Below are 13894 nucleotides of genomic sequence, written 5' to 3' on the forward strand. Positions count from 1 at the left end.
CCAGGCTGTCTGCCTGAGAAAGTCCATGCTGCCTCTGTACTACCTGTTCTGGGAACTGGTGACTGCAGCTGCCTGGGCTCACTGTCTACCACAAAGGGACACATTGCTCCCATGTCACAGGTGAGCAAGGCTCAGAGAAGCTACACATCCAAGGTACACAGCACACAGGGCAGGAGAGGGGTAAGGAACAAGCTGAGCCTGTCCCTTACTGCAGAGTGACCTTTATTCTGGACGGCGCTGTGCTGCCCTCAGCCAGGGTGGACACCATCCCGTGTGCTGTTTGACTGCTGTGTGACATCATCTCCTCCAGCTGGGCCCAGCAGAGGCTGCTTTCCCTGCTCCTTGTACTTCCACAGATACTTCTGGTCTGAAGCCAGGCACAGCTGTAGCCTCTCTATGTGGACATAGATTTTGTGCTTTCATGTGGGTTGAAAGCTTGGCAAGGGACAGAAAACTTTTTTTCTTTTTCTTTTCTTTTCTTTTTTTTTTTTTTTTTTGAGACAGGCTTTCTCTGTATCCTATAGACCAGGTTGGCCTGGAACTCACAGAGATTCACCTTCCTCTGTCTCTCAAGTGCCAGAATTAAAGGTGTGCACCACCACTGCCTGGTTGGAACTTTTATTTTTTAAAAAAGATGTGTGTGTATGTGTGTGTGTGGTGTGTGTGTGTGCATGTGCAAGCACTTGTACCCGCAGAGAGGTTGGAAGACGACCTCAGGGACCATCTTTGTGAACACCGCCCACCTCCTTTGACACAGTGACTTTCACTGGTGTGGAGCTCACCGATGGTGTGGTTGAGCCTGGCTGACAAGTGAGCCCCTGGGGTGGATCTGTCTCTCCCTCGGCAGTGCCGAGACTCCGAGTGCATGCCACCGCATCTGTTCTTGTTTTCAGTGTCGATTCTGGGTCTTATGCTTGGCGTGTCAAGCACTGTGTTGAGTGAGCCATTCCCCTTATCTGGCAAGAGGAAGAAGTAGTGGGTGGTAGCTGAAGACTTGTTTTCATTCATATGCCTACCCTCCTGACGGACAGAAACCACTTGTGTGTCCCACTGACCTCTCCTGGGGTCAGCTGGCTCTGGATGCCTGTGAGCCTGTTTCCCTCATGTGGCCCAGGAGTAGCTCAGGCATCATCAGATTGCTGCTGGGCTCGGAGCACATGTCTTCCAGTGCCCTCAGCCCTTGAGGTCAGCTGCTGTCACCACCACCTCAGTAGGGTGTCTCTGCAATTAGGCTACCTCCCAGCTTCTTGCAGGGCTAGAGTAGGTACTAGGCCCTAAAAATGACACCATCCTTCTGGGGGAAGCAACCTGATCTGTGTCCTGCCCGTGTGAGCCAGGAGAGTGGGACTCTGCTTTCAGGGCCTCTCCTCCTGCCGCTGTGTCACACACATGGTGGTGATGTGGGGGGAGTAGGAAGATGCACCGGTAGAGAAGGGATCTGCTTGGCTGCCTAGCCTGTTGGGTAGCACTATTCAATGAAGTATTCTTAACGTCTGGCTGGCCATGTCCTATCCTTTGAGCCTTCCTGGGTCCCTGACACACTGCTGACCTCTGCCCAGGGAGCAAGGAGACCTCAGTGGCTGATGTGCTGCTTATCTCCCTTCCCAAACTGTGCAGGAGCAGAGGCGAAGCTGGTTCTGTGGTTTACGCCCAGGACCCTGGCTCTTTGTGTGCTGTGTGACCTGGGAGGAGTCCCATAGTCTCTCTGAGCCTTGAATGGTGGGGACTGCCAAGGGCCTCTTGTCTGCATAGGTGCTTGCCAGGTCCTGCTAGAGGTGGCTGGCGACGTTATGGGCAGAAGCAGCAGTGCCCATGTGGCTCTTGTGTCCCTGTAAAGCCCTAGTGACATGGCTCTGATTGCAGGACACCCAGGAGTTCCTTCGCTGCTTGATGGACCAGCTTCATGAAGAGCTCAAGGAGCCCATGGTAGCTGCTGTGACTGCACTCACTGATGCTCGGGACTCAGATTCCAGTGACACGGATGAGAGGCGTGATGGCGACCGAAGCCCATCAGAGGACGAGTTTCTGTCCTGTGACTCCAGCAGTGACAGGGGTGAGGGTGACGGGCAAGGGCGTGGTGGAGGAAGCTCGAAGGCTGAGATGGAGCTGCTGATCTCAGAAGAGGCTGGCCGAGCCATCTCTGAGAAGGAACGAATGAAGGACCGTAAGTTCTCCTGGGGCCAGCAGCGCACCAACTCGGAGCAAGTGGATGAGGATGCTGATGTGGACACGGCCATGGCCTCCCTCGACAACCAATCCAGCGAGGCTCAGCCACCATCACCAAGGTCCACCAGCCCCTGCCGGACCCCAGGTATCAGTCAGCCAGATCACTGGTTGGGCCACTGGGAAGTCACAGCCTGTAAGCCCTGTGTCTGTTGCCTGCCTAGCTGTAGGGTGGGGGAGACTCTGCCTCTGAACCCTCCTCACAGTGCCAGGCTCACTGGGCTTTTAGAGCCACAGCCCTAACTTGTCTGGAGCTTCAGCTGGAAATGTACTGGATAGCTTTGTCCCAGTGTGTTTGATGGGGTTGGAGCTGGACATAGGGGGTGGAATGGGGAGGCAGGCATTATTCCTGGGGGGAGATGCCAGGTTCTCTTGCTCTGGCCCCAGAGCTGGCATGGAGGGCACTAGCTTTGCTGCCCTGGCCCAGTACTTCCTCCTTGCTGTCCCCAGAGCCAGACAATGAAGCCCACATACGCAGCTCCTCTCGCCCCTGCAGCCCTGTGCACCACCACGAGGGCCACACCAAGCTGTCCAGCAGCCCTCCTCGTGCAAGCCCTGTGAGGATGGGGCCATCGTACGTGCTCAAGAAAGGTTCGGGGGCAGTCATGAGCTCAGCTGGGGATGTCATGGTGGCCAGTGTGGGGCACTTACAACCCCGGTCCAGGCTGTGTGCTGCTCACCTGAGCCTTTAAACCCAGTAGCAGCCTTGGGATGTGAGAGGGAGCCCCATTTTCTATAATAAACAGTGGTGCTAAGGCGTCAACGGGTGACGTGTATAATCAGTCGTGATCCACGGTGAGGGCTGCACAGTGTGGCTGAGGAAGCCTCTTGTCTGTGCCTGTGCCTGCCATGCCAGGGAGACTGGCCTAGTCCTATGCTGTGTTCCCAGCCCAGGTGCCGAGTACTGGTGGCCGGAGGCGGAAGGAGCAAAGCTACCGCAGTGTAATCTCAGACGTCTTCAATGGCTCTGTCCTCAGTCTGGTGCAGTGTCTCACCTGTGACCGGGTGGGTGCCCAGGGAAGCTGGCATTGTTTACCATGTGGGGTAGGGTGGACTCTCCCTTGGCATTCTACCCCAGGAGCAAACTTTCTGCTTCACCTGCTGGGGCAGTAGATACTGGCAAAGGTGGACACCAGGCGGGTCTTTATCCCATAGGTATCTACCACAGTGGAGACATTCCAGGACCTGTCGTTGCCCATCCCTGGCAAGGAAGACCTAGCCAAACTCCACTCTGCCATCTACCAGAATGTACCAGCCAAGCCAGGTGCCTGTGGGGACAGCTACTCCTCCCAGGGCTGGCTGGCCTTCATCGTGGAGTACATCCGACGGTATGCTGGGACTTCAGCCCGGCCTGACTTTTCTGGGTCTACCAGCAATGCAGGAACAAGCATCCATGGGGCCAGGGAGAGTCCATGGATCAGGGGAGCTGGAGGCCAAAGAGGCAGATGAGTTAATTGGGTTCAGGGTCTTGGTCATTTTGGGATAGCCTTGACTAATGCTCCTTTAAGGTGGAGGGTAAGTGACAACCCAAAGAGTGGCCAAGCAGCAAGTAGAAGTGAGGCAGCATCTGGGTCCAGGTGTGACCTGAAGAGTTACAGGCAACTTCCTTAACCCCCAAGCCAACTGGCCCTGCAGAGCCTGTGGACACAAAATGTCTAGTCCTGGGCCTCTAGCCTCCAGCTGCAAGTCAGCTGCTAGTGTGGACAGCCCTTAGCCACACCCCCATACCCAGGCCTCATAGCGCCTATCACCCCTCTCCTGTCTGTCTAGGTTTGTGGTGTCCTGTACCCCCAGCTGGTTTTGGGGGCCTGTTGTCACACTGGAAGACTGCCTGGCTGCTTTCTTTGCTGCTGACGAGCTGAAGGGTGAGTGGCCTGGCTGCCAGAATGGGAGCTACAGGAAGAGGGGACTGCATAGAGCCCAAGGCTAATGGACCCATGGCCACTGTGCTTTCCAGATTAACCCTGTTAGATTCCACTGCCAGCCTACGGGAGGTGCACCCCTGTGACCCCAGCACTTCTGGGGGTGGAGGCAAGAGATCAGGGTTTAGGATCATTCTGAGCTATATAGTGAGTTCAAGACTGGCCTGGGCTGCATGAGGTTGTTCCAAAGAAACACATGAGATAGATGTCCACCTGCTACCCGCCAGGGCAGGCTTAGACACCTGCTGCTGTCACTCTTGGCCGTTGGCCTGTTGTTACTTTCTAGGGGTGCTCCACTTGAGCTTTGTGCTTCCTTGGTTATTAACGAGGTGGATTTTTCTGTTTGTCTTTGTTTTGAGACAGGGTCTTGTATAGCCCATGCTGGCCTCGGATTCATTGTATAGCCCAGGTTGGCCTTAAACTACTGATCCTCTCTCTAGCCTCCTCTTCTCCAGTTAAGCTTGTAGGTTGTCACCACTGTGACCAGCTTGAAAGCTAAAATGTAATTTAAAATATTTACCCCTTTACTTATTGTGTGTACATATGCTGCCCTAGTATGAAGCAAGAAGACAGCTAGGGAATTGATTTTTGTCTTTGCAGCATGTGGGTCTTATGATCAAACTCAGGTTGTCAGGTTTGGTGACAAGCACTTTTGCCTGCTGAGCCATGTCACTAACCTCATGATTTTTTAAAAAAATTATTTGGGTTTTTTTGTTTGTTTGGTTTTTGTTTTTTTTTTTTTTTGCTGTCTTTTCTGATTGAAAAATGCAAATAATACCAGTTTTGCCACAATAACTATTCTTATTATTTTTAAAATTTTTTTGAAATTAATTAATTAGTTAATTAATTAATTGAGGCAGGGTTTCTCTGTATAGTTCTCGCTGCCCTGGAACTCACTCTGTAGACCAGGCTGGCCTCACACTCCTAGAGTTCTGCCTGTCTCTGTCTCCCGAGTGCTGGGATTAAAATTCTGTGCTACTACCACCCAGTGACGTTTTACATTTTTAGAAATATTTTTATTGCTCTGTGTGTGTCGTCACATGTCACACTGCACATGTGGAAGTCATAGGACGATCTGAAGTTGGCTCTCTGTTTCACATGTAAGTCTCAGGGATGAACCCAGGTCATCTAGCTCAGCTGAGCCATCTCTCTGGCCCCAAGTCCCTTTGGTTAGCAGTGTGAAATGGGAACTCTGCCTGTTGAAGGCTCGAGTCCGCCACCTGCCTACCTTCAGTGCTAGGCTCCCTCCTCCTTGCCTCCTGCCTTTCATTTGTTTTTAGTTCTGCCCATGTGAGAAGTTTGGTGCTTCTAGGGTCAAATGAACCTCTTTTCTTTCTGGTTCTGTCTCTGGAATCCTGTCACTTCCTGCCAGTATTTTTCACCTTAAACATAATTCATATTTGCCCTTTCTGTCCCCGTTTTCTATGCCTGCTGACCTCTGGCCTTTGCTCGTCTGCATCAGGTGACAACATGTACAGCTGTGAGCGGTGTAAGAAGTAAGTTGTGCTCTAGGGCCTGTTCCCCTAGTCCTCCCCAGGGTGTCCCTCAGCCCTGTGCTAACCTCCCAGATGACAAGGATCTGGAGGGGACTGTGCCTCGGTCTCTCTGCTGACCTCCTTCCCCACAGGACACTGACCATGGCTCTTCTGTCCCCTTCTGCAGGCTGCGGAATGGTGTGAAGTACTGTAAAGTCCTATGCCTGCCTGAGGTGAGCAAGCCACCTCGGCCCTATTAGGCTGGGGTCGACGTGGGTAGGTGCTTGAGTGGCCTGTGGGGCCGTGTAGAGATTGACCTGTCCTGTACAGATACAGAAGGCCATGAAACTCGCGCAGGTGCTTTGGGGGAGAGGTGTCCTCTGCACTTCAGTTCCCTCTTCTGTTTGGGGGCTTGCTGAGGCCCCAGGTGAGCAGAGTCAAGGCTCAGGCTGCGGGCTGGCTGATGTCCTGGAAAGGTTCCTTAGAGTCCCCAAACCAGTGTCAGAGTTCTTGAAAAGTAAACATGGCAAGCTGGGGCCGAGTCAGCTTCCTGAGGGCCCAGCCCAGCTCTCTGTTGGCCCCTCTGGCAGCTACACCATAGGCTGTCAGTCCTCGTGAGAGAAGTGGGCTGTTGACTCCCACATGGGGGTCTCTGACATGTGTGATGGACCCCATGCAAGTCCAACAGGCCTAGGTCTGTGTGGGAGTCCTATCCATGAGCTTCCCTGTCGTCTTCCCCAGTTGGCCAGGGTGACTGGCCCCTGCCCTCTCCCCTCAGATTCTGTGTGTCCACCTGAAGCGCTTCCGGCATGAGGTAATGTACTCCTTCAAAGTCAGCAGCCATGTTTCCTTCCCCCTTGAGGGACTCGACCTCCGCCCTTTCCTGGCCAAGGAGTGCACTTCTCAGGTCACCACCTATGACCTTCTCTCTGTCATTTGTCACCATGGCACAGCAGGCAGTGAGTATACCCTGCACTCCAGCCCGGCCCTCCTCCACTGCCTAGCTCCTGTGGTCCACATAACCTGTTGCTTGTCTACCAGGTGGGCACTACATTGCCTATTGTCAGAATGTGATCAATGGGCAGTGGTATGAATTCGATGACCAGTATGTCACCGAGGTCCATGAGACAGTGGTGCAGAATGTGGAGGCCTACGTACTCTTCTACAGGTGGGCCTGGTGGGGAACCCCAACCAATGTGTCTGTCTGTGTCTGCAGTTTCTGCAAGCCAGCTTTCCTGTGAGAGGGTCAGGCCACTCTCCTAGCATGCCACGGGGTGCCTCTGCATACATAGCATGGCCTGGTCTGACTTGGTGTCCATGCACAACCTGAGTCCGGGTCTCTTGGCTCATACTGTACCCCTGTCTATCCCAGGAAGAGCAGTGAGGAGGCCATGCGTGAGCGGCAGCAGGTGGTGTCTCTGGCTGCCATGCGGGAGCCCAGCCTGCTCCGGTTCTACGTGTCCCGAGAATGGCTAAACAAGTTCAACACCTTTGCAGAGCCGGGGCCCATCACCAACCACACCTTCCTGTGCTCGCATGGAGGTGAGCAGGCTGCCCCTGGGGGAGGTGTTGCGGTGGGGGTAGCTGGGCCCAAGCTCCAGCTCTCTCTTCTGTGCCTCCCCTCACAGGCATCCCACCCAACAAATACCACTACATCGACGACCTGGTGGTGATCCTGCCGCAGAGCGTCTGGGAGCACCTGTACAGCAGGTAAGTGCTGGGAGCTGGCTGGAGTGAGGTTGACCCCGCTGCCCCTGTTCCCTGGGCAGCGCAGCAGCAGCCCCGCCTTCTGCAAGGAATCCAGTCATCCCATTGGCTCCACAGTGGAAAGCCCTTGGATATTGCTTTCAGGGCTTAGGTGTGGGGGTTGGCTTAGACCTCTGACCTCTACCCAGCACAGGCTGTCTGGCATGGGGCCCAGACTGGCCACACTGAGGCAACTGCTCTAGTCTGGGAACTTGTAGGTCAGTGACACTAAGAGCAGGCAGTCCTCCCATGGCAGCCCAGTCCAGCCCCAGGCCCCAGTAGAGCTGGGTATGTAGAGTCTGCCCCGGGAAGGAGCCCCCTCCTGCCAGCTCCCAGTGGGTGGTGGGAAAGAGCCCTTGATCCTGTAAGGCTCCTAGGCCAGGACACTCATCTCCTACTGCAGCCTCACTGCACCCATCTCCTACTGCAGCCATCTCCTACTGCAGCCTCACTGCACCCATCTCCTACTGCAGCCTCACTGCACCCATCTGCAGCCTCACTGCACCCATCTCCTACTGCAGCCTCACTGCACCCATCTGCAGCCTCACTGCACCCATCTCCTACTGCAGCCTCACTGCACCCATCTCCTACTGCAGCCTCACTGCACTCATCTGCAGCCTCACTGCACCCATCTCCTACTGCAGCCTCACTGGTGGCCCGGATGAAGCCGAGCTCTGGGCACCTTTTGCAGAAAAGCAGCCCTGAGGACCCTTGCCAGCCTTTTGTGCTGGGAGTGTGCTAGAGGGCACGCACGGGCTGAGGCGGGGAGCAGCTCCCCTGCTTGATGCTGGCTCTCTCTCCCTGCCCGAGCAGGTTCGGGGGCGGCCCTGCTGTGAACCATCTGTACGTGTGCTCCATCTGCCAGGTGGAGATCGAGGCACTGGCCAAGCGCAGGAGGATGGAGATTGACACTTTCATCAAGGTGCATTTGGGGAACAGGGACTTGAAGACAGAAGCCATGTGCAGTCAGGCTGAGTAGGAAGTGCTCTGCCAAGTAGTAGTGGGTCAGGAATGAAGAGAAGAGGCCTTGGCATTAGAGAAATGCCAACGTGCTCTACTTGCGCCTGCTGCGGTGGCTCAGGCCTTTAGTGTTAGACAATGAACCATGTGAGTTGATGTTGCATTTGATAAGTGGAGAAAATAGCATCTTAGAGAAAGTGCTAAAGGCATTATCTGCTGTAACCTGGTTGGTCAGTGCGGGAACTAGCCTTTTCTTTGAAGGTTTTTTTTTTTTTTTTTTTTTTTTTTTTGGTTTATAGAGACAGGGTTTCTCTGTAGCTTTTGGATCCTGTCCTGGAACTAGCTCTTGTAGACCAGGCTGGCCTCGAACTCACAGAGATCCACCTGCCTCTGCCTCCCGAGTGCTGGGATTAAAGATGTGTGCCACCACCGCCCGGCTTGAAGATGTATTTTATGTATTTGAATGTTTTGCCTGCATATATATGTTATCTCACCATGTGCATGCTTGGTGCCCTCAGAGGGTATAGAAGAGCATTGGAATTGAAGTTATGGATGGTTGTGAGCTACCATGTGGGTGCTGGGAATTGAACCTGGGTCCTCTACAAGAGCAGCCTGTGCTCTTAACCACTGAGCCGTCTCTCTAGCTTTTTGAATTTTCTCTTTTTTTGAACATGTCAAGGAATCATTGATTTTCTGCGTAGGGCATCTAGTGTTTGAGAGGCTCAGGGGCTGGGGTGGGACTTTGGAAAGTCATGAGGAAAGGGACAGATTGACTGCCCTGCCTGTCTCTTTCTCCCCCTAGCTGAACAAGGCCTTCCAAGCCGAGGAGTCTCCCAGCGTCATTTACTGCATCAGCATGCACTGGTTCCGAGAGTGGGAGGCTTTCGTCAAAGGGAAGGACAGTGGTGAGTGGTGCGTGCCTTCTGCAGGGCAGCCTGGCAGGTTTGGTGCTCTATTCCAGGGATGCAGAGAGCACAGATTCCAGCAGGCCTGGCTGCCACTGCTGCTCTCCCAGCCGCTATGGCAGAGCATCCTTCCCACCCTGCCTCCTCTGTCCACTCCTGCTGACCCCTGGGAAGCCACTCCTCCCTCCTGCAAGACCATGTCCTTGGGATTCTATTGCCTCCTTGCCTCCTTGGTAGATAGCTTTAGACCTTTAGGAAAGCTGAGGTACTTGTTTGATCCCTTGGATTTGCAGAAATGAAGACAGCCAGCCGGGTGGTGGTGGCGCACGCCTTTAATCCCAGCACTCGGGAGGCAGAGGCAGGCAGATCTCTGTGAGTTCGAGGCCAGCCTGGTCTACAAGAGCTAGTTCCAGGACAGGAACCAAAAAGCTACGGAGAAACCCTGTCTCGAAAATACAAAAAATAAATAAATAAATGAATGAATGAATGAAGACAGCCCTGTAATTAGTGAGCTATCTATCAGGATTCCTCTAAGTCACCAGCAAAGAATAGCAGACTTAGATCTGGGCCACCTTCGCAGTCACACAGGCTCCCAGACCAGGCTCTTGGGCCCTGGCAGGTTGACAGAGCCCACAAGTGTCCTGCCTGCTTCTCAGAGCATGAACAGCCAGTACTAGAGAGGCTGTTGGATCTTTCCCCAGCCCCATCCTTTGCTGGCTGAAACAGTCAGGTGACTGTGGTTGGGAGCACAGTCCTGGGATTCTTTCCATGGTCTGGCTTCTGGCCTTGCCTTTCTCCAGTTCTGAGCTGGGCAGGTCTTTCCAGCTGCTGGAACCTCTGTCCTGTGTAAACAGTTCCCATTTCTCATAGTTGCTGGGGGCTAGATGATAGTAGACCAGGAAAGAACACCAAATAGTGGCAAATACCACTGATGCCCTTCACTAAAACATTGGTCTTAAACAACCCCATGCCCACCAGATGTACCCTATTCTGGGTCCAGAGTACTAAGAGACTGGCTTGAAATCAAGAGAGAAGGCTTTGGTGCAGGAAGTATCTCTGTTAGCCTTGGCTCTGCCCTGAGGCCAGAAAGGCCTCTGTGGGCTCTGAGTAGTAAGCCTTGCTGAAGGATAGTACTGCCTAGAGCACTGAACCTCATGCTCTCTGTCTATTGCAGAGCCTCCTGGGCCCATTGACAACAGCAGGATCGCTCAGGTCAAAGGCAGTGGCCATGTCCAGCTAAAGCAGGGTAAGTCTCCTAGCACCCCTAGCCCAGCCAGGCTGTCCTTTGTACCTTCAGGCCACACCACCAGGTTACCTTGAGGTCCTGTCCTTCCAGGAAGTTTTGCCAGCTGTTATCAAAATCCTGTTACCCAAATCCAGGCCCAGAGGCCATATAGGGGGTTCTAGCAGTGCTTGACCCCTGTGCAGGTCTGATAGGCCCCTCACCACACCCTGCCTCTTATGCCTCTTGCTAGCCTGGTCAGTTCTAACCCTGGGAAACAAGAGACAACAGCCAGAGCCATGTTCTCTGGGCCCCTTAGAAGAAAGGGCTTTGGGGAGGGCTGTGGTCATTCTCTCTCCCGTCTGGGGCACCATGCCTGTCCTCATCCTCGCAGTTCCACTACCTAGAAGATGTTTCTCCTGAGGACTGTTATGCAATGTGGCCTCTGTGTAAGCGTGCTTCTCCTGTTCCACAGGGGCTGACTATGGGCAGATTTCTGAGGAGACCTGGACCTATCTGAACAACCTGTATGGGGGTGGCCCTGAGATTGCCATCCGGCAGAGTGTGGCCCAGCTCCCAGACCTAGAGAGCTTGCATGGAGAGCAAAAGATTGAGGCTGAGACCCGGGCTGTGTGACTTGGGCCAGGCTGAGTGGCTGTGGCTGGCCCTACTCCCTCCCAGACAGCCCTGCATCCCTCTGCAGACTGCATCCTGCTGAGTGCCCACTGTCCTCAAAGGCTGGTATCTGCCATCCCCAGAGGGTGTGTCTGCCCTGCAGCTGAGCTGCTGTGTGCCTGGTGCAGAGACTAAGTGCTGCTGGGCCGTCCGCAGCGAGAGATGCTGTGCCGGGAAATATATTCTCTGACTTCTGAGGACTCCGGCTGTCGTCGCCCTTTCCCCAGACTTGCCCTCTTGCTAGCTTGGGCCCAGCTTTTGTCTCAGGAGCTCCATGCTGCCCCTCAGCCAATGCTGTCCCCTGGGATGAGACTGGGTGTGGCTGCCATCTTTTGGGTATTTTCTGCTGGGTACTTGGTCCAGCACCTTAGGGACTCACAGAGGTAGATGTCCATGCACAGGGGACAGAATGGATGTGAGGGGCTCTGCATGGTGGCCATGTTGGTTACCATAGCCTCCTGGAGGTCCAGGCTGCCCTGTGTTGGTTGTTGACTATAGATACAGGGCTCATGTGGTTGGAGTGGAGAAAGGGCAACTTTTGCTTATAGGGGACCTGCCACCTTGTCATGCTGAGCCCACTGACAGATGGGTGTCATTTGCCCTGTGGAGAAGCTCCTGAACCCCTGGGGGTGGGGTAGACAGATACCTCATGCACTGGTGCAGTGTTGGTTGCTTGCTCAGCTTCCTGTGTGGCCTAGAGTGACCCTGATTCTCCTCTTCCTGTACCTCCCCAGCCTTAGTGTCTAGGGCCACCTCTGGGGAGATGTGATCTGTGGCTGCTCACACAGGCACTTGCCCAGAGGTTCCTGCAAGGCCACTGCAGAGGTACTGGGACCCCCTCAGCCTTGAGAGGCTGTCCTGTTGCTGGGGTCCTTGAGAAGTCTGGACAGAACATCTAGGTATGGGGTGGTGAGGGATCCTGGGACCAAGAGGCCTTCAGAGGGCAGTGGCCTCCACTCTCTGCAGAAGTGGGTGCCTGCAGCCCAGGCCTGGGCATTTGGTGGCCCCTAGACCTGCTTCTTCCCACTGAGGTGGCATGTGGACCCGTGGACAGCTGCTGCTGGGACTTGCCCCGTTGGCTGCCATCTTTGGAAGTCTGCTGTCAAGCCCTTGGCTCATTGCACTACTGTGATGGTTTGTGTTCAGAATGTCCCAATAAATATGCATTCCTCCCCTGCCCCTAGCTTGTCCTGTCGCTTGTTAACTAACACGAGCCAGAGGCCCCGTGGAAGCTCTGGGGAGGAGGCTGGATCATTTGAAATACCAACTGTGTCTTTCCTTTCCTGAAACCTGCCAACCACAGGGGCCCAGCAGGGATATGTCTAGTGGCCAGCATACCCCTGCAAACCTCAGCAGCAGCCTGCAAAGTAGCTACAGAGGCACAGAGCCTTCCCCAGGACCTCAGGCCTCTGGACCTTAAGCGGCATGGTCGTCATCCCTGCAGCTCTGGTCCCATTTGCTTTTGTTTTCTGGGGAAGGATTTGAAAGTATTGCTTTGGAAGCACTGAGCTCTGGACTTGGGAGGTGGCCCAGTGGTTGAGTGTGTTCTGGGGCCCACATTTATTCTGTCCTGTGTGGAAGAGCAAACTGGCCACTGGCATCCCATAATACTGAAGAGTTAGGAGTGCTCGGAGTAGAAACAAGGGCTAAAACCTTCCCAAAGTCAGGGGTAGTGATGTACTCTTCTAGTCCGGCATTTGGAAGGTATGAGGATCTGGAGTTCAAGGTCGTCCTCAGCCACGTAAGGAATTGGAGGCTAACCCGGGCTATAGGATTCCATCTCAGAACAAATTCACCAAACAAGGAAATGCATATAGGACTGGGAATGTACCTCACAGCTGGAAGAGTGTTTTATCTAACACACATGAAACCCTGGATTGCAGTCCCACCAATTAATTCAGGCATGGTGGAACCTGCCTGTAATAGAAGCAGCCTATAGAGCAGGTAGAGGCAAAAGGATCATCCTTGGCCGCATCTTGAGTTGCAAGCCAGCCTGGACTCCGCGACTCCCTGCATCTTGCCTCTTCAAGCCTCTGTTTACAAGTTACTGTGTGTGTGGAGTGTTTCTAGAGATGTTTCAAACATGCTCACTTCCGAGAGCTTATGTAGTTTGAACCCATAGTGCACACTCCTTCCTATGGAGGAGGAGTTCTGTCTGGAGTTAATTCAGGGGCTTGGCAACATTCATTGCTTGTACTGCGGGACACTGAGCTAGAAATAGACCCTGGTTTGCCTCAAAACACTTGGGTAGTTCCCCTTGAAATAAATGCCTAGCTCTTCAGCAGCTCCAGTGAACCTAGATCTGGCAGGCAAGGCAGGAAGTTCCCAGGGCCTGGCGAGCTGGGGCCAACTTCTGGCTCTAGGGCTGAGTCTCCAAGGCCAGGAAGGACTGACTGTGTCTCTCTGTGGGAGTGGGTAGCCATCCCTGCAGAGCAGGTATCTGGCACCTGAGGGCACATGCAGGTCCTAATCGTCTGTGGCTCTGCCCATGAACTTGCGCGAGCTGCAGCAGTAAGGATGTACCTTACACCCATTCTATTTTAAACCCAGGGCAAACATGAAACTACCCTGACTCTTGCATGGTCTAATTTTGAACTAGAAATAAAGTAGAATTTTAGCATCAGGCTTCCTGTCTCCAGGACCTTGCTTGACGGATCAAGGGGAGTAGGCACAGATGCACTGATACCCGCAGAGAGCCTGAAAAAGAGCTGGCAACCTTGAGTAAGTGTGCCAGGACCACTGTGCCAGGACCACTGTGGAGAGCCG

At 53.9% G+C, this 13894-nt stretch overlaps 1 protein-coding gene across 1 annotated transcript in view; it reads left to right on the forward strand.

Moving 5' to 3' along the window:
• Nucleotides 1-12313, forward strand: part of Usp20 (ubiquitin specific peptidase 20) — a 30656-nt gene extending 18343 nt beyond the window's left edge. Inside the window, exons 12-26 of the mRNA XM_041674685.1 lie at nucleotides 1864-2311; nucleotides 2674-2814; nucleotides 3113-3228; nucleotides 3379-3551; nucleotides 3994-4088; nucleotides 5608-5641; nucleotides 5808-5853; nucleotides 6399-6579; nucleotides 6662-6788; nucleotides 6993-7162; nucleotides 7249-7330; nucleotides 8180-8288; nucleotides 9129-9231; nucleotides 10406-10477; nucleotides 10929-12313. Coding sequence (XP_041530619.1) covers nucleotides 1864-2311; nucleotides 2674-2814; nucleotides 3113-3228; nucleotides 3379-3551; nucleotides 3994-4088; nucleotides 5608-5641; nucleotides 5808-5853; nucleotides 6399-6579; nucleotides 6662-6788; nucleotides 6993-7162; nucleotides 7249-7330; nucleotides 8180-8288; nucleotides 9129-9231; nucleotides 10406-10477; nucleotides 10929-11089 — 2058 coding nt within the window. The 3' untranslated portion in view covers nucleotides 11090-12313. The remainder of the gene's footprint in view (nucleotides 1-1863; nucleotides 2312-2673; nucleotides 2815-3112; nucleotides 3229-3378; nucleotides 3552-3993; nucleotides 4089-5607; nucleotides 5642-5807; nucleotides 5854-6398; nucleotides 6580-6661; nucleotides 6789-6992; nucleotides 7163-7248; nucleotides 7331-8179; nucleotides 8289-9128; nucleotides 9232-10405; nucleotides 10478-10928) is intronic.
• Nucleotides 12314-13894: the final 1581 nt, after the last annotated feature.

Source organism: Microtus oregoni, unplaced genomic scaffold (assembly GCF_018167655.1).
Source record: "Microtus oregoni isolate MIOR12 unplaced genomic scaffold, Mior012 000025F_ref0000491, whole genome shotgun sequence".
NCBI lineage: Eukaryota > Metazoa > Chordata > Mammalia > Rodentia > Cricetidae > Microtus > Microtus oregoni.